At 40.5% G+C, this 27,454-nt stretch overlaps 1 protein-coding gene across 2 annotated transcripts in view; it reads left to right on the top strand.

Moving 5' to 3' along the window:
• Positions 1–27,454, top strand: part of exoc2 (exocyst complex component 2) — an 84,691-nt gene that overhangs the window by 39,571 nt on the left and 17,666 nt on the right. For both annotated transcript variants that reach the window (XM_044044874.1, XM_044044873.1), the window contains exons 8-13: positions 3,849–3,994; positions 13,702–13,783; positions 13,869–13,971; positions 25,961–26,079; positions 26,916–27,017; positions 27,135–27,259. In XM_044044874.1, the coding sequence (XP_043900809.1) occupies positions 3,849–3,994; positions 13,702–13,783; positions 13,869–13,971; positions 25,961–26,079; positions 26,916–27,017; positions 27,135–27,259 (677 nt within the window). The remainder of the gene's footprint in view (positions 1–3,848; positions 3,995–13,701; positions 13,784–13,868; positions 13,972–25,960; positions 26,080–26,915; positions 27,018–27,134; positions 27,260–27,454) is intronic.

Here is a 27,454-nt window from a genome sequence, read left to right as displayed (position 1 = left end):
GTGTCCTTTTCTGCATCTGCCCCCTGGTTTACCCCCGAGCTTAGATCCATGAAATCCAAAAACCGTCAACTGGAGCGACTTCACAAAAGAACTGGTCTCACCATCCACAAGGACATGTACACTACCCATATCACACAATATAAGGACCTAATCTCACAAACCAAAACCAGTTATTACTCCAGCCTCATCCTCTCCAACGAAGGAAATTCAAAAACCCTCTTCTCTGTCATGAACAAAATCCTCCAGCCACCCAACTCTCTACCCCTCCACCTGTATTCCACAGAAACCTGCAACTCCATAATGGACTATTTTAATCAGAAAATTCATAACATCCATCAGCACCTACATCACAATTCGCCACCTATCTCCCCATCTGAACCCTCTCCTCCTTGTCATCTCTTCTCCAGTTTTCTTCTTCCCACTACCTCCGAAATCTCCGACCTCATACACAAATCAAAGCCCACCACATGTCAGCTCGATCCCCTCCGGCCGTACCGTCAACCACAACGCATTAGCCGGCCTGGCTAGGTCGGCTAATGCTACTAGTGTCAAACACGACACCTTCGCTGTCAACTTCGGTCTGCTCAACATCCGCTCACTCACGAGCAAAGGACACCTCATCCATGATCTCCAGTTTTCTTCTTCCCACTACCTCCGAAATCTCCGACCTCATACACAAATCAAAGCCCACCACATGTCAGCTCGATCCCCTCCCCACAACCCTAGTCAAATCCTGCTCCTCCTCCCTGCTCCCCCTCATATCTGCTATTATCCACTCCTCACTCTCATCCGGAATAGTCCCTTCACTTTTCAAAACTGCCGCTGTCACCCCCATATTAAAGAAACCCGGTTCAGACCCCAACAATTACGATAACCTCCGCCCAATTTCTAACTTACCTTTCATTTCCAAAATCCTTGAAAAAACTGTTGCCACCCAACTCCACTCTCACCTATCCCTCTATTCACTCTACGAGCCTTTCCAGACCGCCTTAATCAAAATCACCAACGACCTCCTCATTGCAGCTGATTATGGTTCTGTCTCCATCCTCATCCTCCTCGATCTGAGTGCTGCCTTTGACACCATCTCCCACCCCATTCTCCTCAGTAGACTCTCCACCATTGGCCTCTCCCACCCTCCCCTCAGCTGGTTCCACTCTTACCTCACAGGCCGCACTCCAGTTCCGCAAACCTTCCCCAGTCACTACAGGTGTGCCCCAGGGATCTGTCCTGGGGCCCCTTCTCTTCATCATCTATCTCCTCCCCCTTGGCCACATCCTCCGTAAATTCAATATCCAGTTCCACTGCTTCGCGGATGACACCCAGCTCTACCTTTCTTGCAAACCAAATTCCACACTACCACCCCCCTCCCTCACCTCTTGTCTCTCTGAGCTAAAAACCTGGTTCACCTCAAACTTCCTTAAATTAAACGGCAACAAAACTGAACTCCTCCTCGGCACTAAATCCACCCTATCTACAGCCTCTCTCTCACCATTGACAGCTCCTCAGTTTCCCCCTCCCCTCAGGTAAAGAGTCTGGGTGTCATCCTCGACAGCACACTCTCTTTTCACTCACACATCAACATCACTAGCCGCACCGCTTATTTCCATCTCCGCAACATCAACAGACTCCGCCCCTCCCTCACCCCCCACTCCACAGCCGTCCTTGTTCACAGTCTCGTCACCTCCCGTCTTGACTACTGTAATTCTCTCCTCTATGGCCTCCCCCAAAAGTCTCTCCATAAACTTCAACTGGTTCAAAACTCAGCCGCCCGTATCATCACAAAGACCCCCTCACACCACCACATCACCCCCGTCCTCCAGCACCTCCACTGGCTCCCTGTCAAACACCGCATCAACTACAAACTCCTCCTGTACACATACATGGCCATCCACAACCTTGCCCCTCCTTACCTGTCTGATCTCCTGCACATCATCATCCCCACTCGTTCCCTCAGATCCTCCTCCTCCATCCACCTCTCTGTGCCCCCTGCCCGCCTCAGCACTATGGGGGGCAGAGCCTTCAGCCACTCTGCTCCCCAGCTCTGGAACTCACTACCACCTGACCTCCGTAACTGCGACTCTCTCCACCTCTTTAAATCACAACTGAAAACTCACCTATTCTGCACCTTCTTCCACATGTTTGGTGTGTCTCCCAGGTGGCTTGTGGCAAACATTAAACAAGACTTTTCATGGATTTCTTTGAGAAATGGCTTTCTTCTTGCCACTCTTCCATAAAGGCCAGATTTGTGCAGTGTACGACTGATTGTTGTCCTATGGACAGACTCTCCCACCTCAGCTGTAGATCTCTGCAGTTCATCCAGAGTGATCATGGGCCTCTTGGCTGCATCTCTGATCAGTCTTCTCCTTGTACGAGATGAAAGTTTGGAGGGACGGCCGGGTCTTGGTAGATTTGCAGTGGTCTGATACTCCTTCCATTTCAATATGATTGCTTGCACAGTGCTCCTTGCAATGTTTAAAGCTTGGGAAATCTTTTGTATCCAAATCCAGCTTTAAACTTCTCCACAATAGTATCTCGGACCTGCCTGGTGTGTTCCTTGGTCTTCATGCTGCTCTCTGCGCTTTAAACAGAATCCTGAGACTATCGCAGAGCAGGTGCATTTATACAGAGACCTGATTACACACAGGTGGATTCTATTTATCATCATCAGTCATTTAGGACAACATTGGATCATTCAGAGATCCTCACTGAACTTCTGGAGTGAGTTTGCTGCACTGAAAGTAAAGGGGGCGAATAATATTGCACGCCCCACTTTTCAGTTTTTTATTTGTTAAAAAAGTATAAATTATCCAATGAATTTCGCTCCACTTCACGATTGTGTCCCACTTGTTGATTCTTGACAAAAAATTTCAATTTTATAACTTTTTGTTTGAAGCCTCAAATGTGGCAAAAGGTTGAAAAGTTCAAGGGGGCCGGATACTTTCACAAGGCACTGTATATTGCACTTCATTTTGACGTTAATGTTTTGTTGTTTAAGCTCATTTATGTGTCTATTCATCGAATAGAAAAGTCATTTACCAAAATCCATTTAAATTGAAAAATGTTGCTTCTCGTGTCAAATATTGATGTGCGATTAATTGAGATTAATTAATCACAAAGCCTCTAGTTAATTAGATGAATTTTTCTCTTAATTACTACATACAGCACAGAGGCAGCAAACATGCAACTGTCACTAGTTAATTATTAATAGTCATTTTATCACTTGTAAAAATGACATCTTTGTAATTAACATTGCTATTAAGTGATATGCGGCTGTAGATTCTTACTGTGATATTTAACAATAATAAAATTCATTACCTACTGAACCAAAGTCTAGGAACACTTGTGAATCTGAACAGGACATTGCTTTAGTATGATCTATTATGGATTATTTTTGACACAGCCATAGACTGCAGGACCAGTCCACGCTAATTTCTAGTTCGGATGAGGTGAGATCTGGTGTGAGGTTTTATCTGAACAAACCTTACATTTAGGAAGTTTGTCAATTATTAAGTTGATTATTAATCATAATCTAAATTAAGGAGACTATATGATTGACTTGGCCATTTTTCTCTACTTTTGAAAGGTGGTGCCTCAAGGAAGTTGTTAATTGAATACTAATATTTTCAATATTAGTATTATTAATCTTTGATAGCCAATAATTGATACAAAGCATACACATTGTTATGGTGCCACACTTGATCTAGGGTATCTCAACAAATACAGAGACGTCATATACTCCAGAAACACCAGAGACTGACAATAAGGAAAATATGGAAAATATGACATTAGCGTTTGTTTTTCTCCATATTCTCACTTTCTCTCGCTCGTCGTCTTTGTCTTTCTCATAGGAGCGAGTAATACTGCAGATACTCTTTTCCAGGAGGTCCTGGGCCGGAAGGACAAAGCGGACTCAACGCGCAATGCTCTCAATGTACTACAACGCTTCAAGTTTCTCTTCAACTTACCACTCAACATTGAACGCAATATTCAAAAGGTACAATTTACACAAATCCCTATTAGCCACCTGTGTCAATAAATTCTCCCCAGCTTCAGTTTCAGCCTGAGGTGTGTGTAATTAGATATTAGAGCCATCATCAACAGATGCTCCAAGTGATGGAGTTATGCAGTGTTTCGATCTGGTAATATGTCATTGTGTTTATCTTGTATATTAATAGATTTATAGATTGATTTAGCTGTCATGACAGGGCAAGAGAAAAGTGTTTACAGTTCACAAATTCCTGTGTGAGGTGAGTTTCTCTCACCTCACTTTACTCTCCAGTCATTTTGCCATGAACTGCAGGAGCAACCATTGATGTATGACCCTAAAGGTCTGAAGCCACTGTTTGTGATGTACTACTACTGTAAACATAACTGTGGGCTGAGCAAAAGGTATATGAACAAAAAAGAATTAGCCAGTTCTCAACACTGCTGCATATACTACCAACATAACTTAAAGGTGAATGTGACATTGCTCACATAAATAAAAAGTAAGTATAATAATTAAATAAAGGTCAATTATATATTGCAGCATGTAGAAAATACAAAAAAAACATTTTCAACTTAACATTCAGTTAGTCCAACAATCCCAGCTTTTACCTTCATTCTATAAAGCCACATATCATAATTTGTTTTTACTATTTACATTAATTAGTAGGGCTATCCAATAATATCAGCCCAATATTAGCCGATTAATGTAAAATCGGTTCGTATCGGTATTGTTTCTTCTGCCAATAATGAAAACCAGATAAAATAATACCTGGGTTTTGTCAAAAATGTGCAATTAAATGCTTGTTATGTATTGTGGCGAGCTTGAGTCGCAGTGAGCAATAATGAGTAGAGGAACATACCTTTTATTTTGACACAGCATTAGCAGCATTAATCACCCAGAGAGATATTAACTGCATCAACACAAACACAACAGTGTATGCTGTTACAACAATGATTACTGCACCATGCCTGCACAAACATAAACACATTTATGCAAACTCAAGACGTGCATGTAAGCTCCGCCCACCTACCTTCCCAACCATGGGTGTATTATAAGAATTGGATAGAGCACCGCCATTTTGGCTCTGTTCATTCCTATGGAGTTGCTATTCTAGCGCATATGCTGAAAAAGTGTATTTCCGGGTTGTGCGGCCCATAGAGCATGCACAATAGTGTTACTCCCATAATGCCTCTGGGCTATGTGAACGAAACGCAGAGCGTTCTCGACTTGCTCGGCACGTCCATGAACAGTCAAAGGCATAATGGGAGTAACACAGTCACAGCTGCTGAGACATGTGTTTACAATGGAATATTTACATTACATTACATGTCATTTAGCAGACGCTTTTATCCAAACGTTGTTTTTTTTTTTTGTTGTCGTCTTAGTTGAGGTAGAGTCGGAAGAAATGTGTTTTTAGTCGGTGGTGGAAGATGTGGAGGCTTTCCGCTGTCTGGATGTCGATGGGGAGCTCGTTCCACCATTTGGGAGCGAGGACAGTGAACAGTCTCGAGTTCTGTGAATGCCTCTGCAATCCTCTCAGTGAGGGGGCAGCGAGCTGGTTTACTGATGCAGAGTGGACGGGCCGGGGTGTAGGTTTTGATCATGTCCTGGATGTAGGCTGGACCGGATCCGTTTGTAGCATGGGACGCAAGCACTAGAGTCTTGAAGCGGATGCGAGCAGCTACAGGAAGCCAGTGAAGGGAGCGGAGGAGCGATGTAGTGTGGGAGAATGTTGGTAAGTTGAAGACCAGTCGAGCTGCTGCATTCTGGATGAGTTGCAGAGGTCGTATGGCACACGCAGGGAGACCAGCCAGGAGGGAGTTGCAGTAATCCAAGCGTGAGGTGACAAGAGCCTGGACCAGAACCTGTGCCGCTTTCTGGGTTAGAAGAGGCCGTATCCTTCTGATGTTCTGCAACATGTATCTGCAAGATCAAGCTGTTGCAGCAATGTTGGCAGTGAGGGAGAGATGGTCATCAAGTGTCACACCCAGGTTCCTTGCGGTATGAGAAGGAGTTACCACAGAGTTGTTGAGGGTGATGGTTAGATCTGTGGTGGGAGAGCCCTTTCCTGGGAGAAAAAGAAACTCAGTCTTGTCGAGATTGAGTTTCAGGTGATGGTCAGACATCCACTGAGAGATGTTGGTCAGACAAATGTCTACGTATATAATCCCTAATTTGCAGATAGTGAAAGAATTGATTACTTTCCAGTCCAAATTTCTGCTGTAATTGAGAAAACCAGGCAAATACACCTTGTATATACAGATCTCTAACATATTTAATACCTTTCTGATTCCACCTAGAGAAGGCTCCACCCAAACCAGGTGGGGTAAAAGTGGGGTTTCTATCTATGGGTAATGCAGAGGATATGGCTTTAAGATTACTAACTGGATTTGATTTGTTTCCAGATACGAATCACGTTATGGATAATAGGATTGTTGTTATATAATAATCTACTGATTTTAGTAGGCGCTAATAGAATTGTTGCCAATGAATATGGATGGCATTCTTCTTGTTGCATCAGGAGCCAATTAGGTGAGGACTTTGTGGCGTTCAGCCAGAAAATAAAAGTCTTAATCGCTGAGGCCCAGTAGTAAAACAGAAAATTTGGGAGTGCTAATCCTCCTGCAGATTTAGCCCTGCAGAGAAATTTCTTACCTATTCTGGGAGCTTTGTGTCCCACAAAAAAGGAGTAATTAAGGAGTATAAATGTTTAAAAAATGTTTTTTTAAGGATTATCGGGATATTATAAAACAGATATAATAACTGTGGGAGGAAGACCATCTTAACCGCATTTATTCTTCCGATCATTGAAATTGGGAGTGCATCCCAAAACAATAACCTAGAGCGCAGTTTTTCTTGAAAAAGAGAGGAATACTGTCTTGTCACTTCTATTCCTAAATAGGTGAATTTATCCGAGGAGATTTTAAATGGGAGATTAATTATGAAAGTCAAATCATCCCTGTGAACTGGCATCAAGACTCTTTTTGTCCAATTAATGCGATAGCCAGCGAAAGTACCGAATAATTTGATTTTATCTAAAAGTACGTCATTTGTGGACGTGTTAAATAAAGAAGAATATCATCTGCATACAAAGTATTTCACTAATTGTTCCTTTAGTGGTGTATCCATGTATCTGAGGGTCAAGTCCAATACTTTGAGCCAGTGGCTCGGTAGCAAGAGCAAAGATTAGAGGGGAGATGGGGCAACCCTGCCTCGTCCCCCTACATAACTGAAACAGGGAGGATAATGTTCGGTTGTTAGAATTTGGGCTGTCGGGTTTTTGTAGATAATTTTAATTAGTGATAAAAAACCATCTCCGAGATTGAATCTACTGAGAACTTCAAATAAGTATCGCCACTCAATCTGATCAAATGCCTTTTCGGCATTTGATCAGGAACCTGTTAATATCTCTAGGTTTTGTGAGTATCGTGTTATCACAGGCTTTAACCTTATGTATTGTCCTATCATTCTCCATTTTTCGGAGCAGACGAGCTAACAATTTATGCGGTTTATCCCCAAATTCAAAGAACCTTTGTCTGTTATACAGGAATGCTTTACTAATCTTCACAGACATAATTTGATTGTATTCATATTTCAATGTTGTTATTTTTCTGTGCAGATTTGTAGATGGGGATTGAGCATTTTCCTGATCCAGTGCTTTGATCTGTTCTTCCAGGTCTTTTAATTTGGACATATTTTCTTTTTGATTTTGGGTACATAATCAAGTGCAAGTATAACAAGATCAGAGTGTGGTTCCCTTCTTGTGTACATAATATTAAAAAGGCGTCTCAAATTGAAAGTAGAGTTTCTGTTAGGAACAAAACCCGTCTGGTCTGGGTGAACTAACCCCCCCAACAAGGGGCTCAGTCTGTTAGCTAAAATTTTGGCAAATAGCTTCCCGTCAACATTCAGGAGAGAAATAGGGCGATAAGCACCTACTTCCTGTGGATCTTTCCCTTTCTTATGAATTACCGTAATCACAGCTTCAGTTAAAGTCGGTGGTAGAGCACCGCTCTCTTGAGCGTGTTTGAATACCTTTAATAAATAAGGAGATAACTTCTCACCATACTTTTTATATAATTCTCCAGGGAGTCCGTCAGGACCTGGTGATTTAGTACCTTTTAATGAGGCAACAGTAGACTGAACCTCTTTGATTGAGCTCAGCATTCAGTGATTTACAATCTTCAACACCTAACTTGGGAAGGTTACATTTATCTAGAAAAGTATAAATAATCTCAGGCTCTGAAGTGGATTTAGAAATATACAAGTCTTTGTAAAATTCGAGGAACCTGTTATTAATATCTCTAGGTTTTGTGAGTATCGTGTTATCACTGGCTTTGACCTTATGTATTGTCCTATCATTCTCCATTTTTCGGAGCAGACGAGCTAACAATTTATCCCCAAATTCAAAGAACCTTTGTCTGGTATACTGGAATGCTTTACTAATCTTCACAGACATAATTTGATTGTATTCATATTTCAATATTGTTATTTTTCTGTGCAGATTTGTAGATGGGGATCGAGCATTTTCCTGATCCAGTGCTTTGATCTGTTCTTCCAGGTCTTTTAATTTGGACATATTTTCTTTTCTCCTTGATGCTTCAAATGAGATTATGCTACCTCTAATATAGGCTTTAAATGCCTCCCAGAGAGTGGAGGGAGATGTCTCTGGAATATCATTCATCTCAAAATACAATGAGATTTGATCTTTTAGGTAATCACAAAATCTTTTATCAGTAAGCAGGTGAGGATTTAGTCTCCAAGAGGTATGCGGTTTATCTATGTGGTCTAAACATACTGAAAAGGAAAGCAGGCTATGATCTGAAATCACAATACTATGATACCGAACATCCACTACAAAAGGTACCAGTTTGGCATCAACTAGGAAGTAGTCTATCCTACTATAAGACTTATGCACAGGTGAATAGAATTAATAATCGCGACCTGAGGGGTTCATCATCCTCCATATGTCTAGGATATTTGTGTTATTCATATATGTATTAAGGAATTCACTTGAGGCATTTCTGGGAGGTTTTGTTGAGGAGGATGTATCTAGATGCATCCAAAACAGTGTTAAAATCTCCTCCAATTATCAAATTAGTCTGTGACATATCTGGTATTAATGCAAAGATTTTCTGAAAAAATATAGGGTTATCAGTGTTAGGTGCGTACATATTCACTAGGGTGAGGGAGATATGCTGAATCTCTCCAATCACTATAACATAACGACCCTCTTTGTCGGTAATTGTTTTTTTCGGCAAAAAAGGTACACCTTTTCTGATTAAAATTGCCGCGCCTCTTGCTTTGGAAGAAATAGTTGAGTGATAGATCTCTCCTATCCACTTTGTCTTGAGCCTGCCATGTGATTTGTTATTCAGATGGGTCTCTTGTAAAAACATAATATCCGAGGCCAATGATTTAAGATGGGACAAAACCTTCCCTCTCTTGACTGGATTATTAACTCCCCGCACATTCCAACTGGAAAAAATGAGATTTTTTTTCTCCTTGTTGCATTCATAGTACCCCGCGTATTGGCATTGGTAATCAGTTTCTGTAAGGTCTTCTCGTCTCTTCCATCCCACTGCAGCTTCCTTCCCCAACCCAAATCTCCCTCCCCAGGTCAACCTGAACCACATATTAATAAAAAAAACAAAATAATATACTCTAGCCAGTTCAATGTGAATGGTGCGAGCCTTCTTAGGGAAGCAAAAAACAAAAACTGATAACTAAGGTTTCTTCCACACCTACTGGTGGCCTGTGTTAACTTCAGAATTGGTCCATTAGCTCTGAAACTTAATAATAAAGAAATTTAATTATGAGAAAAGGAACGAACAACCACACAGGGGTATGCGGCACACACCCCCATTCATACAAGCGCGTCAATCATCACGTTTCACATGTACATGGGAGACGTAGAGTTAAACACAAATGCACTCTCCAAACCTAAACTGTGCATTTCAAAGGTTTTTTTTTGTTTGTTTGTTTTTTTGGTTTAACCAGAACATCTTATGCAGCATATACACATAAACAACTTTGGAAATTATCCAAATCAAATGAACATATTTCTACTGTTTTTACTTCTCTGCCATCTAAAATTGAAATCACCTTTGATTACAATCTGGAGGGGTAAGCATCCAAAAATTAGTCTTAAGTCCTGGAAATAAACATATAGCTGCTTGTAATAGCTCCCTGGCACGGTTGAATAGAGCCCGTTGCTTAGCCACAGTCGGGGAATATTTGAATCCTCTTGCCTCTGAAGTAAAGTTGCTTCGCCGCGCTGGCTTTCCGTAGAATGTCCTCAAGCACATGATAATAGTGTAGCCTCAGGATGAAGGGTCTGGGGGGCTCTCGAGGTTCGGGGCTTCTTCGGAGGGTCCGATGCACTCGGTCAATAAGTGGCTTCTCATCCAAAGATAGCACATCTTTTAGCAGATCAGCTACGAAGTCGCGCGGCCTGGGTTCTTCTATCCCCTTGGGAACTCCGATGATTCTAATGTTGTGCCTCCTGGATCTGCCTAAGATGTTTTTCAGTCAGTTTCCCCACTTCGGAATTCAGTCGTGTTACCTGGCGTTGGAGAGGAGTAACATCGTCGGAGTGGAGTGAGGCTGACTTCTCCAGCTCTGTAATAGTCTTCTCGTGCGCCGTGGCTTCTTCAAGTGTTGAAATGGATGTTTGAATTTCCTTTTTAGTTGTAGCCAGCTCCTCTCTCAGCTCACTGCAAACCGTTTGTATACGTGCATCTATGGAGGCACATATATCGTTCTTGATCTGAGTGACTTCATTTCGCAGGTTAGCGATAGCAGCTAGTATTTCACGGTTAGGTGGGTCCGCATCGTCACTCGTATCAACGGGTAGAGGTGTATAACTCGGGCCCGAGGGTTGGTCGGGGCCTGTTTCTTGTTGATCGTTTTTCCTAGTTTTCACCTTTTTTGACATATTTTCCTTACATTGGTCTCTGTAATGCACTTGTGTGTTTCTTGTGTCGTTCCGAGGATCTTAAGAGCGGATTTACGAAAGGTTAGTGTTTTAATAAAGATAAAGTTATCAGAGCTCGCGTGAACACGTCTTACTCCTCCATCGCTCAACAGCGCCCAGAGTTACTTTTGTCCAGGAAATGTCATTCGATTCACACATAAAACTAATTTCCAGAACAGCCTTCTTCCACCTGCAGAACATTATGAAAATTAGAAACATTCTGTCTTTACAGGATGCTGAAAAACTAGTTCATGCTTTTGTTAGAGATTAGATTACTGTAGCTCCTTATTATCAGGATGTTCTAACAAGTCTGTTAGAACCCTTCAGTTAATTCAAAATGCTGCAGCACGAGTTCTGACAGGAACTAGAAAGAGAGACCACATAACTCCAGTGTTAGCTTCTCTACACTGGCTCCCCGTACAGTTTAGAATTCAATTTAAAATCCTCCTCCTCACGTACAAAGCACTTAATGGTCAGGCCCCTTCATACTTGAAAGACCTAGTCTTACCCTATCACCCCAATAGACCACTTAGGTCACAAAATTAGGCAGCCTGTGGCCAAGGGGAAAGGGAACTTGACTTGTAACCGGAGGGTCGCCGGTTCAAATCCCCACCCGGTCAAAAAGGGCTGGGGTACCCCTGAGCAAGGTACCCAACCCTCAATGCTCCCCGGGCGCCACTCAGTGTGGCAGCCCACTGCTTCTAATTCTAGGATGGGTCAAAATGCAGAGGAATACTTTCCCCTAAGGGGATTAATAAAAACTAACTTTAACTTTAAATACAGGTTTACTTGTGGTTCCCAGAGTCTGTAAGAGCAGAATGGGAGGCAGAGCCTTTAGATACCAGGCTCCTCCTCTCCTGTGGAACCAGCTCCCAATGATAGTTCGGGAGGCGGAGCCTCTCTCTGTATTTAAGGTTAACCTAAAACTTTCCTTTTTGATAAAGCTTATAGTTAGAGCTGGTTCAGGGAAACCTGGACCAGCTTTTAGTTATGCTGCTATAGAACTAGACTGCTGGGGGATTTTCCTGTGGTACACGCACATTCACTCTCTCACACTCAGGATATGATTATGACTTTTTATGTTATTAACCTTGTCTCTATCTGTCTCTAGTTTGTGTCTTTCCTTCCTTCCCTCTCTCTCTATATATATTCTAATCATGCAAGTTGCAGGATCAAGATCCAGTTTTCGAGGCTATGATTATCATCACCATTATTATTATTTTGTAATTAAAAAGTCGATATCAGTAACTGTATAAACTTGTAACCTGATACAGTTGTTGTGTATCTGCTGCTGGTCTCCCTCTCTCTCTTCTGTCTCTACCTCATCTCCCTCTTGTCCTTTCTCTCCCCCCTTTCTGTCCCCCACCTCTCCGCTGTCCCCCATTTTTCCTTTCACCCCAACCGGTCGAGGCAGATGACCGCACATCTCTGAGCCTGGTTCTGTCAGAAATTTCTTCTTCTGTTAAGAGGGAGTTTTTTCTCTCCACTGATGCCTAGTGTTTGCTCATTGTGTAAACTGTTAGGTTTCTCTACTCTCCTTGATTTTGTCTATGCACAGAGCCTTGAGATAATGTATGTTATGATTTGGCGCTATACAAATAGAATTGAATTGAATTGAATTGAATTGAATTGAATTGAATTGAATTGAATTGAATTGAATTGAATTGAATTGAATCCACACAGCAGCTCGTTAATACATCGATAATAAGTTTGAAATAAATACTAATGAGCGACAAATAAATAACTAAAACCTGTTTTGTTGTAATATTTTAAAAAATGTAAAAGCAAACCCATAATTGTCTTCATTTATTCACATTTCTCATAAAGTTTTTGTAAGGTACCCTGACAGTAGCCGTTCCTGAGACGTCACAGCTGTGTACGAGCACAGCAAAGCGCGGTCACGTGATTCTGGGAAATAAGATGTTTCTGAGCTTTTTTATGGCCTTTAGGAAGGTTTTACACATGTGAAACTCCATGAATTAAAAATATAGAATATAAAGATCTGTAAAAGGCTTTTATAGATCTTTATATTGACAATCAAAGTTGGCAATATGTTTTAATTTCACGACAGGAGATAGTGATGTTTTGTGAGAATAAAGTCTGTATGTATTGGTAGTGGTTGATATCAGAATCGGAACTCAGGTGTTGGGCAATATCGACATATCGAATATTGATAAAAAAGCCAATATCGGACATCCCTATTACTTAGGGTTCCAGTCCAGGTTTAAGAAAGCCAGGCTTGTGCTATTGTTCAAGTGTAAGAGCAGATCACACTAAATAGTTGACACTTTAACCTGTATGTTTCATATTAAAAGTGTACATGTTTCCTGTATTTTCTCCATGTGTTTCAAGAAAGTGATTAAGAAATAATTACCAATGCTTTTGCCCAGTACTGCACAGTTGCACAGTACGTATGTATGTGTATATATATATATATATGTATATATATATATATATATATACACACGTGTGTATATATGTATATGTAGATATACATATACACACATGTATATATGTATGTATGTATATATATATATATATATATATATATATATATTTCTCATAGACCATACAAGATAATGGACACTGAGCAAAATTCTTTGTTTTGATAGATTTTTACTGTAAAATTGAAGTGTATTTTAATTCCTGTCTCTCTGCCTTTTTCGATATGTACAGCTTATTTATCTTAAGGATGGCTGAATATAAATTTGTAAACTGAATTGTCCTCTCTTTCCAGGGAGATTATGATGTGGTCATCAACGATTATGAGAAAGCCAAGTCTCTGTTTGGTAACACTGAGGTCCCTGTTTTCCAAAAAGGTAAACTATCATCTTTATGAAATGAATGAAATAAAATCAGATATTTGTCATTACATTGGTACTCTTGGTACACTGTTCTGTGTAGTGTATGCCGAGGTTGAGACGAGGATCGGAGCGCTGAGGAGGCTCTTATTGGAGAAACTGCTGCAGACGCCATCAACATTGCATGACCAGAAGCGATACATCAGGTACCTTCAACTGTTTTGCAGAAATCATATCTCATATATGTACATATATTAGTATTTACTTGCAATAGTGAGTTAATTCATCCTACATTTTATAATCTTTTCTCTTTATCTTTACATGTTACACAATTTACATGATGATGTACCATGTCTGAATATTCAAGTCAAAGTCATGAACTACCTCTTTTACTCCCTTTGGTTCCTCTGTTATCATTTAGCAGGACTTTATCCTCCATCTGTTTTTTTCCTGTGCCCTCTAACCCTCTTGGCCTCCTGTTGCCCCACTCTCTTTTTTCTATTTATATTTTCTTGCCCCTTGCCTCTCCCTTCTTGTGCTTCAGCAAAAGCAAAAGCATCAGGTTTACTGATAACATGAACATAATCTTTTCTTTCTATCTGTTTTGGTTGTTCTGTTCCATGTCACCACCTATCATTGATGTTCCATCATTATTATTATCACTTTCATTCATTTGATTTTCATTAAATACTAGAGCTGCGCCTAAAGATTAATTTCTATCGGTTAAATTAGCGATTTTTTTTAATTAATTGATTAATCCAATGATTCATCTATGGATTATTCTAACAATATTTTCTTTTCCACTCTTTTTTTTGGAAACTTTTTATTTAGTATTTTCAGTATAAGCAATAATTAACATATGAGAAAATAAAACAAAAACACAGACAAAAACAAGGGGGCTCCTCAGTTAAAAGTCCTATATATAATGTCCAGTGACTTTGCTTGTTAGTGTGTAGCATCCTCAGATGTTTTGATAAAAGCAGTCCATTTCTCCCATTTCCTGGGAAAGGTTGCTCCTCTAGATCTGAGAGAGAAAGTCATCTTTTCCATGGAACACATTTCCTTCACTTTGTCCATCCATTGGTTAATGCTAGGAGACTCAGATTTATACCAGCATTTTGTTATAACCTTTTTACAAGCCATCAACAGTATTTTACACAGATACCAATCATTCTTTTTAACCACATCATTAAAGACACAGAAATAGAGGACCATCACATTATTAGGAATTGTGTATCCCAAGATCTTTGACACAGTAGTACATACATAACCCCAGAAGGTTTGAATTTTTGGGCATAGCCAAAATATATGGGAATGATCTGCGTTCATGTTTCCGCACAGCCTCTAGCACTGTTCTTGACATTGAGTGAATTTGCTTTTTATAAGAGGTGTAATGAAAAAAAACGAATCAAGTTCTTCCATCCATATATTCTCCACTTCTTAGAACTTGTAGATGAATGCTGTGCATTCCACATAGAACGCCACTCCTCCTCTTGTTATTTCCATGTTTAGTTCTTTCTCCCATTTTGCTTTAATGTATCCTGTATTGATCCCATTCTGCTTCTGAAGACCTTGATAAATGTTAGATATTATTTTTCTATTCTTCTTTTTATATGCCACAGTCAGGGTATCTACCACTGTATTGCCCTCTTTAGACAATGTTGGTTTGATTCTTCTCTCGTAAAAATCTCTTAATTGCAGGTATTGGAAAAAATATTTGTTTTCTAGTCCAAATTCCTTCTGTAACTCACTGAAACTTTTTAAGTGCCCTCTGTGAGTTATTGTGCATATTGCTGTGATGCCCCTGTCACACCATCACCTGAATCCAGCATCACTAATTCCTGGTTCGAATCTGGGATCTAGAGCAGGCCAAATTAATAATTTGATGTCTCCCTCCATTTTATATTCCTTTACCATCTTACTCCAGATAGCCAATGTTTGTTTAATAATTTCATTTTTGCTTTGTTGAGCCAATTTGTTTCCTATGTCCCCTAGTAATGCTTGAATCTGGAAACTTTCCATCTTGGTCTCTATGTCTTTCCATCTTGCCTGATATAGAGGGCAGCATGTAGAACCCAGGAACTTTACTTGAGCTGCGTAAAAGTACTGTTTCAGATTAGGCAGGGACAGCCCCCCCCTCTTCTTTTGGTAGTTGAGGTGTCTTATACCTGACCCTCTGTCTTTTTCCAGCCCAGATAAATTTAGATATAAGTTTATCCCAGTGTCTGAATTGTGTATCTGGAATCATCTGAGGGATGGACTGGAAAAGATATAACAGTCTTGGATACCACATTCATTTTTATTACCTCGATTCGTGTCTCAAAGTCCATGTTAAAAGCAGACCACCGCCCGATATCTGTCTTAATATTGTTGTTAATGTTTTTATAATTAATTTCAAATTTTTTTAATGTGGGCTTTTGTCAAAAGCACACCTAGGTATTTAATTACTTTGGAATTCCATTTTATTTTAAATTTTTCTCTAATTTCTCGGCCTGGGGAATAATTCAGTGTAAGAACTTGTGTTTTTGCTATGTTTAATTTATAACCTGAGTATTTACCATAATCTTCTAATATCGACATCAGATTAGGAAATGTCCTAATCTTGTGGTCTTGAAGGGCCACAATAACATCATCAGTGAAAAGCCCTATCCGATGCTCCTGCTGACCTATATGAATTTTTTTAGGTTGTTACTTTGTCTAATCAATTTTGCCAGCGGTTCAATAAATATAGCAAACAAGGTAGGGCTAAAACAACATCCTTGGCGAGTTCCTCGCTGTAAAATAAATCCGAGGCTCACGAGTACTGTTCTCAGGCCCTGTATTTGGATCTGATCTATCATGTGGAGAATACGCTTAATGTTATCCTGAGTCTGCCTGCCTGTAATAAAACCTGACTGATCTTCATCTATTAAGTCTGACATAAAATTTTCGAATCTTTTTGAAATTATTGAAGTAAAAATCTTATAATCCACATTTAGGATTGAAATAGGTATATAGGATTCACAAAGTTCTTTATTTTTACCTTGCTTTGGAATAACTGAAATTATGGCCTCTTTCCAAGAGGGGGGCAGTTTGCCCTCTGTCATAGTCTGATTGAAGGAATTCAGAAGTAACAGGGTTAATTCCTCCCTAAATGTCTTATACCACTCGCTAGGGAATCCGTCACTACCTGGCGTTTTGTTTGATTTTAATCTACTAATTGCGGCATCTAGAACTTTCTTCGTGATGCTGGAAATTCATTTTTTATTTTGCTCTCTTCCAATAGCAGGCAAGTCCAAAGAATCAAGGAATTCTTTCATTTCACAATCACTTTTTGCTCTGGGTTGGGTATATAAATTTTCATAATCATTTTTAAAAATCTTTTCTATTTCTTTAGGCTCAAATAGTAATTGTTTCGTTACAGGGTCTCTAATCTTTTGTATTGTTTGAGAAGCCTGCTGGACCTTAAGTCTTCTTGCCAAATATTTAGTTGCTTTAGATCCAGATTCATAATAGGTCTGTTTAGTGAATCTTAGTTTTTTCTCAACCTCTTGACTTAAGATGTCATCTATCTGCAGTCTCACATTGATTATTTGTTGTAAAACCGGATCATCTTTTTTATTTTTATGTTGCTGTTCCAGTATTAATAATTGTTTAACCAAATTCTTATAATCTTCCTCTCTAATTTTTTTTTGGTAAGCTGCTCTCGATATTAATCTCCCTCTCATTACAGCTTTTACCGTGTCCCAAAAATTGGTAGGATCCACTGGGCTGTCTAAGTTATCCTCTATGCAGCATTTAATTTCTTTCTTAATCTCCTCCTGTGTTTGCTGGTTATTCAGCATACCCACATTAAATCTCCATATTGTATTTTTATTTCTCCTAGATAAATGGATATTGCGATAAGTAATACTATGATCAGATAAGTCAGTTACCCCTATCTTACATTCCTCTACTCTATATCGGTCTATTGTGTTCATAAAAAAATAGTCTATCCTGGAGTACACTGAGCGTGGAGCCGAATAATGCATGTAGTCCTTCTCAAGTGGATGGAGCTCTCTCCAAACATCAAACATCCCCAATTCAGCTAGAGAGGTGCTGACAAGCTTCGATAGATGAGTCTTAGTCCTCTTGTTATTAGTTGTGTCCAGTTTAGCATTCAAAATCATGTTGAAATCCCCCGCATATATTAGAATTCCCTCGTTTTCCTGGGCTATAATCTCAAACAGTCATTTCAAGAACATTCTATCAGAGTTAGGTGGCACATAGACATTGACCAAAGTAACTAAATGATTATCCAATTTCCCTTTCGCTATTACACATCTCCCTTCTTTGTCATTTATTTCTTTGATGAGTTCAAAATTGACAGAGTTGGAAATTAATATGGCGACTCCTCTCTTAGGACCTTTCTTAAATGAACTGAAAAATGTATTTTTAAATCCAAATTTCCTCAGTTTATCATGTTCTTGCTGAGTTAGATGTGTTTCTTGTAAATATATCACTTGAATTTTTTCTTTCCTTATTTTTGCCATTACTTTTCCTCTTTTAATTACATTGTTTAAGCCATTCACATTTAAGGACGCTATTCTCACGTTGTTACTCTGTATCATTCATAAGAATAAAGACAAAAGAAAACATCAGTAGCCCCACTAACAATACCAAAACGGTGGCATGGAACAAACATATCAAATATAATGGGTGAACTTCCAAACAGTTGAGGATCTTACTGTCCTCCCACGATCTGATCCCGTTGGTGGATCTAGGAAAAAACCCCATAGATAAAGAGGGGCCTAACTTAGAAATGACAGGGCCTACAGTTATAGTCATTCTAAATGAGTCCAACGTTAGAACTTACAAAAGAAAAAATAAGTAACCAAGACCTCCGACAGTCACTTTTCTTTAAGCATAGGAATAGCATGTTAACCATTATTCTGACAACTAAAAACACAGATTATATCAAAACATTTTTACCGGTTTTGCTTCGTTTTATAATCATTGATCTTCAGTCAAAGAATCTTCAGAACTCTTGCAGCTTTTCCTTGGCTCGTGCGGCTGCTGTAGAGTAGTTCCTCCGTGATCCCTCATTACGCTGCCACTCCACGGCCGAACTGAGCCGTGACTCCAGCCCGGCCGCCGCCACCGCGGTCGTCGGTGTCGCCGGTGTCTTCTCAGCAAGTCCGCGTCTCTCCCAATGGATCCTCATCCTGGTAAACGGCGTCTGGAATCGGACGCCTTTCTCCTTCAGTATTCTTTTAGTAGCATTATACTCCTTTCTCTTTTGCACAACCTCTGTCGCGTAATCGTGGTCGAAAGACAGGACCTTGTTCCCCAGCTGTATTTTATTTCTCCATACCTCCATTCCTCCATTTCGTCTGTCATCGTGTTTTTAGCCTGAGCGAGTCGAGTTTTCCTTCCCATTCCAGCTTTCCCCCGGTCACATTACAGTCGGTGTGATTACAAGCTTTAGTTATTCGAGTTTTCGAGGAGTTTTACACTTGACTGTTGAGAGCTCTGATGCCACGCAGCCTACCACTCCATGCGCCTTCCCTGAACTCCTTCTTTTCCACTCTTATATTAATATAGCAATGCATTTACCAAAATAAATATCAAAAACATGTCTTTAAATATATTAATATTTCGATATTTTATTCAACCATCTTCTCTTACAAATAAGAATGTAACAAGATTAAACCAAGTTTATAAAGTACAACATAATAAAAAATCTAATTAAAGCAAGAGCTTAACTGTCTTTCCAATGAAATTATCTCCTGGCTCAGAACTTGAAATAAAACTCTTTCCTTTAAAACACAGTTTTAAGATCATTTGAGACGATAAATAAGTCATTTACAATGCAGAGCACTTATAGTGTCCTTCTACAGGGCTTACAAACTACTCTACATCCATCCTTTGACCAGGAGTCGGCATCTTACTTCAATATGCACAAGGTGGATGAATTGCCCCAGCCCTATTAAAGACCTGTTGGTAATGTTTTCGACCCCCTCGATGGACACAGGTTGGAGATGTGGTTTCTTCCTTTTGAAATCCACCACCATCTCCTTGGTTTTGGAGGTCTTCAGCTTCAGGTGGTTGGACCTGCACCACCTCACAAAGTCTTCAACCAGGCTCCTGTACCCCCCCTCCCGTCCATCCTTAAATGATCGCAGTGTCATCTGAATATATACACTGTCCCCTGTGGTGCTCCGGTGCTGCTGACCACAGTGTCCGACGTGCAGTCCTCCAGCTCTGCTTCCTGTCTTTTCCTCAGTGCCACTGTCTCTAGACCATACAGCATCACTGGTCTCACCACTGTCTTGTATATCTTTCCTTTCATTCTGGCTGATACTCTTTTATCACACATTACCCCTGACACTTTTCTCCACCCATTCCAACCAGCTTGCACACGTTTCTTCACCTCTTTTCCACAATCTCCACTGCTCTGGACTGTTGACCCTAAATACTTCAAATCCTCCACCTTCTTTATCTCCACTCCCTGTAGCCTCATGGTTCCACTTGGGTTCCTCTCATTCACACACATATATTCTGTCTTGCTGCGACTAACCTTCATTCCTCTCCTTTCTAGAGCATATCTCCACCTCTGGAGCTTTTCCTCCACCTGTTCTCTGCAAGCATCACAGTTAACATCAAGAGAAACACCACCATTTACTGTAATTACTTTAAATCAACTGAACACGACTTCCGGGTTGGAGGCGTACCAAGATGGCTGCATAGAGCGGGGCTCCTGAGTCGAGTAGATAAATTACCCCCCCCAAAACCAAGAAATATTTGAAAACGCGATTTTTTTAGTAATGCCCGGGGGACGAGGACAGAGAGGTTCGAGGCGAACAACGATGCCCGTTGACCAGGTAGAACACGAGGTGGAGAGTGAGGCGATAGACGGGGAATCCGGAGACTCCACGCAGCAGGCCTCGCTGATGGAGAGCCTTGGCACCATCACGACGGAAATACGCAACCTAAAAGGGAAATGAAAGAGAATCTCACAAAGTTTGGAGATGAATTCAAAGATGAGGTAAGGCGTGAATTCGCCGGGTTTGAAGAAGAAATTAACAAGAAAATTGAACGAAATGCCGAGGAAATTCAACAGCAACGGAAGGATATCACAGAGGCGGAGGGACGAGTGGCGGACTTGGAGGAGTGGAGCATGGAGGCGAAGGAGGCGATCATCACTTTATTACAACAACAGGAAAAACTACAGGAAAAGTTGACTGACGTAGAAGGACATGGAAGACGTTGCAGCCTGAGGATCTACAACGTGGCTGAGAAGGACGGCGAGTCCGTGCCGGAGCTGGTGGACGCACTACTTCGGCGCAAGCTCGAATTGGAGAAGGGAACCGAGTTGCACATTCAACGGGCGCACAGGAGCTTCGGTAGGAGACCCCCACCTGGAGCATCCCTGAGGTCTATAGTGTTTGACTTTCTGAAATACGGAATGAAAGAAAACATCCTGGCTAAAGCATGGAAAAGGAAAATCGAAGTGGACGGGAGACGAATATTTTTTGACCATGATTATCCAACCGAAGTGATGAAGCGCAAATCATACGCCGAGGTTAAAAAGATTCTGAAGAAAAAAAGATCCGCTTCCAAACTCCTTTGAGCACAATGAGAATCCACTGGCCAGAGGGACCGAAGGTTTATAACAACGCGGAAGACGTGGTGCGGGACATGAGGAAGAGAGGGATGAAGACACCCGACAGACGAAACTACGCGGCCGCCAGCGGAATTTCGCTCCAGGAGCGACTGCAGCGAGCGTTACCATGGCTACGCGTCGGAGAGAAACAAGGAGGCAACGAAGAAGCCGCTGCCACAGAGGAACCCGGCCAGGACGCAGGGAACAGAGCGAGGAAAAGGCTGCAGGAGTTTAGAAGATGATAATAATAAAAAGCTCAACTAAAAGGTATGAGAGAGAGAGGGGAGGCGGTGGACAAAGAACCCATGGTCAGTCTTCTGGTTGAAGTTAACACTCATGGTGGGATGAGTCAAGTGAGTTACCAAAACTGTAGATGACCAGGCTTCTTTAACTCATTCACTTGTCTTAGTTTCTTATTTAAATGTGTTGCTACTATTACTACCATTATTAATAATGATGATGTTATCAGTATTATTATCACAACTTTATTTGATTTTATTATTTTTCATCCAGTCCTCCTTTTGTTATTGTTGCTTTTTGAACAGTGTGATAAATGGACTGATACATTGTCAATTTTCTTGTTTGAATAACTCTATATTGGGGTGCTGATCTTTATCTATTATAGCAGACTGGATCTTGTTGATAAAGATTTTAAAATGAGGATGCTCCGCCCACCCCCCTTTCTATGCATCGAAGCTCTCTTATGTTCTGAAAGAAATCGACAGAGAGTGCTCTAACTAGGTGAATGTTGGACATAACTAGTAGAATGGGAAGACCTAACACAGGTTTTCACCAAATCACTAGGGGGGGCCCTTTATCAGAAGGCCATCCCCCACTCCCACCAACAGGGAGACAGGGCCTGCAGGGAAAACGGCCCTTGTTCATCGGGGAGTTCAGGTTTTATTTCTGCCCGCTTTTTGTTCTTGGGCAAATGTTCATTGTTGAAGTCACAGTTAAGGGTCTTGAAATCATTACACACTTTACAAACAAAGCAAACTAATGATATAGTGGTGGTGTCACTAAATATTAACGGTCTGAACAATACCAAAAAAAGAGATAAAGCACTAACAAAATTTAGAAAGGAAAAGATGCAGGTCATCTTTCTCCAAGAGACGCATTTGGCTCAGGAGGAACATGCTAAGTTTAAAAAAATGGGATACAGGAATTCTTTTACCAGTTCATATGGGAAAACTCATAAAAGGGGTGGCAATACTAATCTCCAATACACTGAAGTTTGAATTGATTACTGAGAAAAACGACAAGGAGGGAAGGTATGTCATGATTAAGGGCAAATTGGAAAATCACTTGGTGACGATGATCAATGTATATGCCCCTCCAGAAAGTGGCAAATTATTCTATGGTAGAATATTTGATCTTTTAAATTCAGAAGCAGAAGGGACATTAATATGTGGTGGGGATTTTAATGTAGCACTAAATTACAGATTGGACACAACAAGTAAGAAGGGAAGTAAAAGACAAATTAGCAGGTATATGAACACAATAATATTAGAAATGGGTCTGCTGGACGTGTGGAGAGAACTTCACCCACGTGACCGTGATTACACTCACTACTCGCCCCCTCATTGTATGTACTCCAGGATCGATTTTTTCCTTATGAATAAGGATGATATGTATAGAGTAAAGGAATGCTGGATAGGGGTAGCTGACATTTCGGACCACAGTGCAATTTATCTGAAAATTCATCTTAACAACAAAAGAAAAAACACAGTATGGAGGCTTAACGAAGGTATACTCAACAATAGGGGTCTAGTTACAGGATTAAAAGGGGAAATAATGAGATACAGGGAGGAGAATGATGATGGAGAATTAGACCCAACAATTCTGTGGGACGCCTTGAAAGCAGTAATGAGGGGGAGGCTTATTTCCCATACAGCATTTGCTAAGAGAACCAGGCTGGAGACATATCAGAAACTAATTGAACAACTAAGGGAATTGGAGCAACAACATAAACAATTAGAGGACCCAGATCTACTTGGCCAGATCAAAGAAATAAAAAAGAAAATTGATGCCATATTGCTAGAAGAGGTGGAAAGGAATGCAAGGTTTAGTAAACAGACATACTATGAGGGAGGTTCTAAAGCCACCAAAAACCTAGCAAGACGTTTGAGGAAACAGCAAGCGTTAACTAATATACACAAGATAAGGGACCCGGAAACCAATCAAATTTTATATGAACCAGAAGAGATGGAAAGGGTGTTTGAAGAATACTATAGTAAACTGTATTCACAACCTGCCACTCTGGGGGAAGAGCAACTGGTAGAATTTTTGGACAGACTGGATTTACCAGCAATAGGTGTGCAACAGAATAGGATGCTGACCTCAGAAATAACAGCAGAAGAGATAATGAAGTCTATTAGCCGGGCAAAATCAGGAAAATCACCAGGATCTGATGGATTTACGGCCTCATTCTATAAAACCTTTAAAGAAGAGCTAATCCCAATGCTATATGACTCATTCAACCATACTCTCAAATCAGGTAAAATTCCCCCCTCCTGGAAGGAGGCCATTATCTCCATCATCCCAAAGGAAGATAAAGATACAGAGAATATTGTTGTAATTACAGACCCATATCACTCTTAAATGTGGACTACAAAATCTATACCTCCATTATATCTAAGAGATTGGAAACATTTATGCAGGACTTGATTGATGAGGATCAATGTGGATTCATAAGAGAAAGACAAACACAAGATAATATTAGAAGGAGTCTACATATTATAGATTGTATTCAAAGGGAAGAGGAAAGTGCAATTTTGGTAAGCATAGATGCCAAAAGGCCTTCGACAGTGTAAATTGGTTCGTTGAAAATTTGGTTTCAACGAACAATCAGTTAACTGTATTAGCTCGATATACCAGGAGCCCAAGGCGAGGATCAAAATAAATGGTAGTTTGACAAAACAATTCAGTTTAGAAAGGGGAACTAGACAGGGATGTGGCCTCTCCCCAAGTCTGTTCGCATTATTCATCAAGCCGTTAGCTCAAATGATTAGACAGGAGGAAGAAGTCACAGGTGTGAAGTTAGGAGGGGAGGAACATAAAATAGGATTATTTGCAGATGACATACTGCTCTTTTTGAAAGACCCAAACAGAAGCTTTCCTAAACTAATGAGACTCTTAAACAGTTATGGAGAATACTCGGGATATAAAATTAATGTCTCAAAGACACAGATTCTGGCCATAAATTACTCCCCATCACAAGAGATAAAAGATACTTACAAGCTCAAATGGAAAAGTAAATCAATTAAATACCTGGGAGTAAACATTACAAATAGAATAGACAAACTATAATAAAAAAAGAAATATGGAATACGGTAGTCGAGAGATATAAACTGGAGAAGGAGACAAAGATCCTGAGTTGGTTTGCTTTTGATCCCAGGTTTATACCGGGGACAATTGACAAAGGCTTTAAACAATGGGCGTCCAAAGGAATCACAACAATACACAAATTCACGGAACTAGGTAAGCTTCAGAGTTTTCAGAAGTTAAGGGACAAATTTGGATTAGATGAAAATGAAAGACACCGTTACTTACAAATAAAGAATTATTTTAATAAGGAAATACGAACCGACAGTGACAATGGAATAGTTTTGGTATTTCAGAAGGCCTACAAGGGAAAAAAGTGCAGAGTAATCTCAGCTTTATACAAGAGTCTGATGCTGTGCAGGGAGTCTTCTTCTTTGTATATTAAAGAAAAATGGGAAAAAGAGTTGGGAGAGCAAATATCAGAAGAAGAATGGTATACCATGTGTAAATCGCAGTGCACGGCCACCAGCTCCAGGGTCTGGAAGGAATTCAATTGGAAAAACATTGCCAGATTTTTTATAACCCCCAAAATTAGGAAGGAAATGGTTTCCACACAGCAGCCGTGCTGGAGAATGTGTGGGCAGGTAAATGCAGATTACACACACATATTCTGGTCTTGCCACAAATTAAACGGGTACTGGGAGCAAATATGGCAGAATCTAAAAAAAATTATGGGATACCAGATACCCAAAACTTGTAAAATGATGTATTTGGGATATTGGACACATGACATAGTACTAAAGGAAGACAAATATTTAGTTAAAGTACTTTTATTGGCAAGCAAAAAATCAATCACTAGACTGTGGTATAAAATGGAACCGCCAACTGGGGAGCAGTGGGTGTGCACTGTCGAGGAAATATTTGTAATGGAGAGACTCACGCACAGATTAAGACTACAGGAAACACAATTTGATGAAAAATGGGAAAAATTTACTAACTACAGGAGGACAGAAGAGGACGCCACCACAGGACACTAAGACCATTATAATGAGCAAGGGACGGATGATTGTAATAAATGTCTTGTTTTTTTTTGTTTTTTTTTTATTTTTTGCCCTATGACTGTAACTGTTGAAATTAATAAAAAATAAGTTATAAAAAAGAAAAATCAACTGAACACAGAACTTCCATGGGATTCTTTTCTCTTTGTCAGATTAGTTGTTTGGATTATTCTTCCATCCTGTAATCTATCCCAGAACTGTAGTAGAAGTGATTTTAACATTTGCTCCATTGGTTTTGTGTTTGTGTAGGTACCTGATCGACCTGCACGCTCCAGGTGACCCAGCCTGGCAGTGCATCTATGCACAGCACAAGTGGATCCTGCACCTGATGCAAAACTGCAGAGAAGAGTTCATCTGTGGCCAGAAAGGTGAGTGATGTGGCTCGACCTCAGTGAAGCTGCTCCTCTGATACATCAGCCAGCAAAATAATGTGAATTATAAAGAGAACAGCAATTAACCAGCCATGCTTAGGCGTACAGTTACACACACATGCGTGCACTCCTATAGCCAGATCAGTGTGGAACATGAACACATCTGAAGCTTGGTTTAGCAGCAGAAATGTAATCACTGATGGGCTGCATCTGAGAGCAGTGTTGTTTAACTGATACCGGACTGACTTTGTTAAAGGAAACTTATCTGGCCCACTTCACCTCTGTCAGTGACAGAGGAAAGTCTTTATTTTCTCATAAGAGCCCAAAACTTTGTTCTGTTTTTATTGTGTGTAACTGTGTGTAACTGTGTGTGTGTCAGTGTGTGTGTCAGTGTGTGACTGTCCGTGTGTGTCAGTGTGTGTCTTTGTGTGTGTGACTGTGTGTAACTGTGTGTGTCTGTCCGTGTGTGTCAGTGTGTGACTGTGTGTCTGTGTATGACTGTCTGTGTGTGTGTTACTGTGTGTAACTTGTTTCATTTGCAGAGTTGTGCGTTTGAACCCACACTCAATGTGAGGGCTGTATTTACAGGTCTAAATGTAAGTGTGTGCTTCACAATGACTCAAACTGCTGCAGCATAGCTCTATCTCCATCTAGTGGACGTCTGGTGCTCGACATGAGCCCCTGTGGTGATCGTAAATCCCCTCGATTTCTCTGGACTGTTAATTTCTCTCACTGTCAGCCAGGCGAGGGAGGATTGTTGAATGTGGAATTATGAAATTGTCTTATTTGATATTTTGATCGGGCATTTGTTCCTTGTCTCTCCTGTCGGTCAGTGCTTGATCTGGAGGGGGACGCCCATCCACTGACCCTCGGCAGACTCAGCCACACTGTGTCTTTGAAGGGAGGGAGCAGCCTGAGAACACTCCGGGCCAGCAGTGAGTCGCACATCACTGGCTTTGTGTGTTGTCTTTGTGTGTTGTCTCTGCAGTACTGAGTGGGGTCACAGTTGCTGTACAGTTCCCGCATGAAGAGTGTGTATTTTTTTGTTCCAGCCCGGCACTTTGAAACCCCACAGCAGGTGCAGTTCGTGGAGAAGCTGTCAGACGTGGTTATTGGTCAGCTGCCGAATTTCTGGAAACTTTGGATCTCTTATGTTAATGGAAGTCTTTTCAGTGAGGTAAATACCTGAGCTTCCTGTGTACTGGAGATAAAGATGGTTCTCACAAATGACCTTCCTGAGATCTTAGATAACACACATAACTTTTTGTCTGTTCTGAGAGGTTTATTTATTATATTTGGTCCTAAAACAAGGACATTGTTGTGTTCTTATTTCTGGAAATGAAACTTGATTGATGGAATGAAGTCACTAAAA

The sequence above is a fragment of the Solea senegalensis genome, linkage group LG14, assembly GCF_019176455.1.
Source record: "Solea senegalensis isolate Sse05_10M linkage group LG14, IFAPA_SoseM_1, whole genome shotgun sequence".
Taxonomy (NCBI): Eukaryota; Metazoa; Chordata; class Actinopteri; order Pleuronectiformes; family Soleidae; genus Solea; species Solea senegalensis.
The sequence above is the reverse complement of the archived record's forward strand: the minus strand, read 5'-3'. Positions and strand labels throughout refer to the sequence as shown.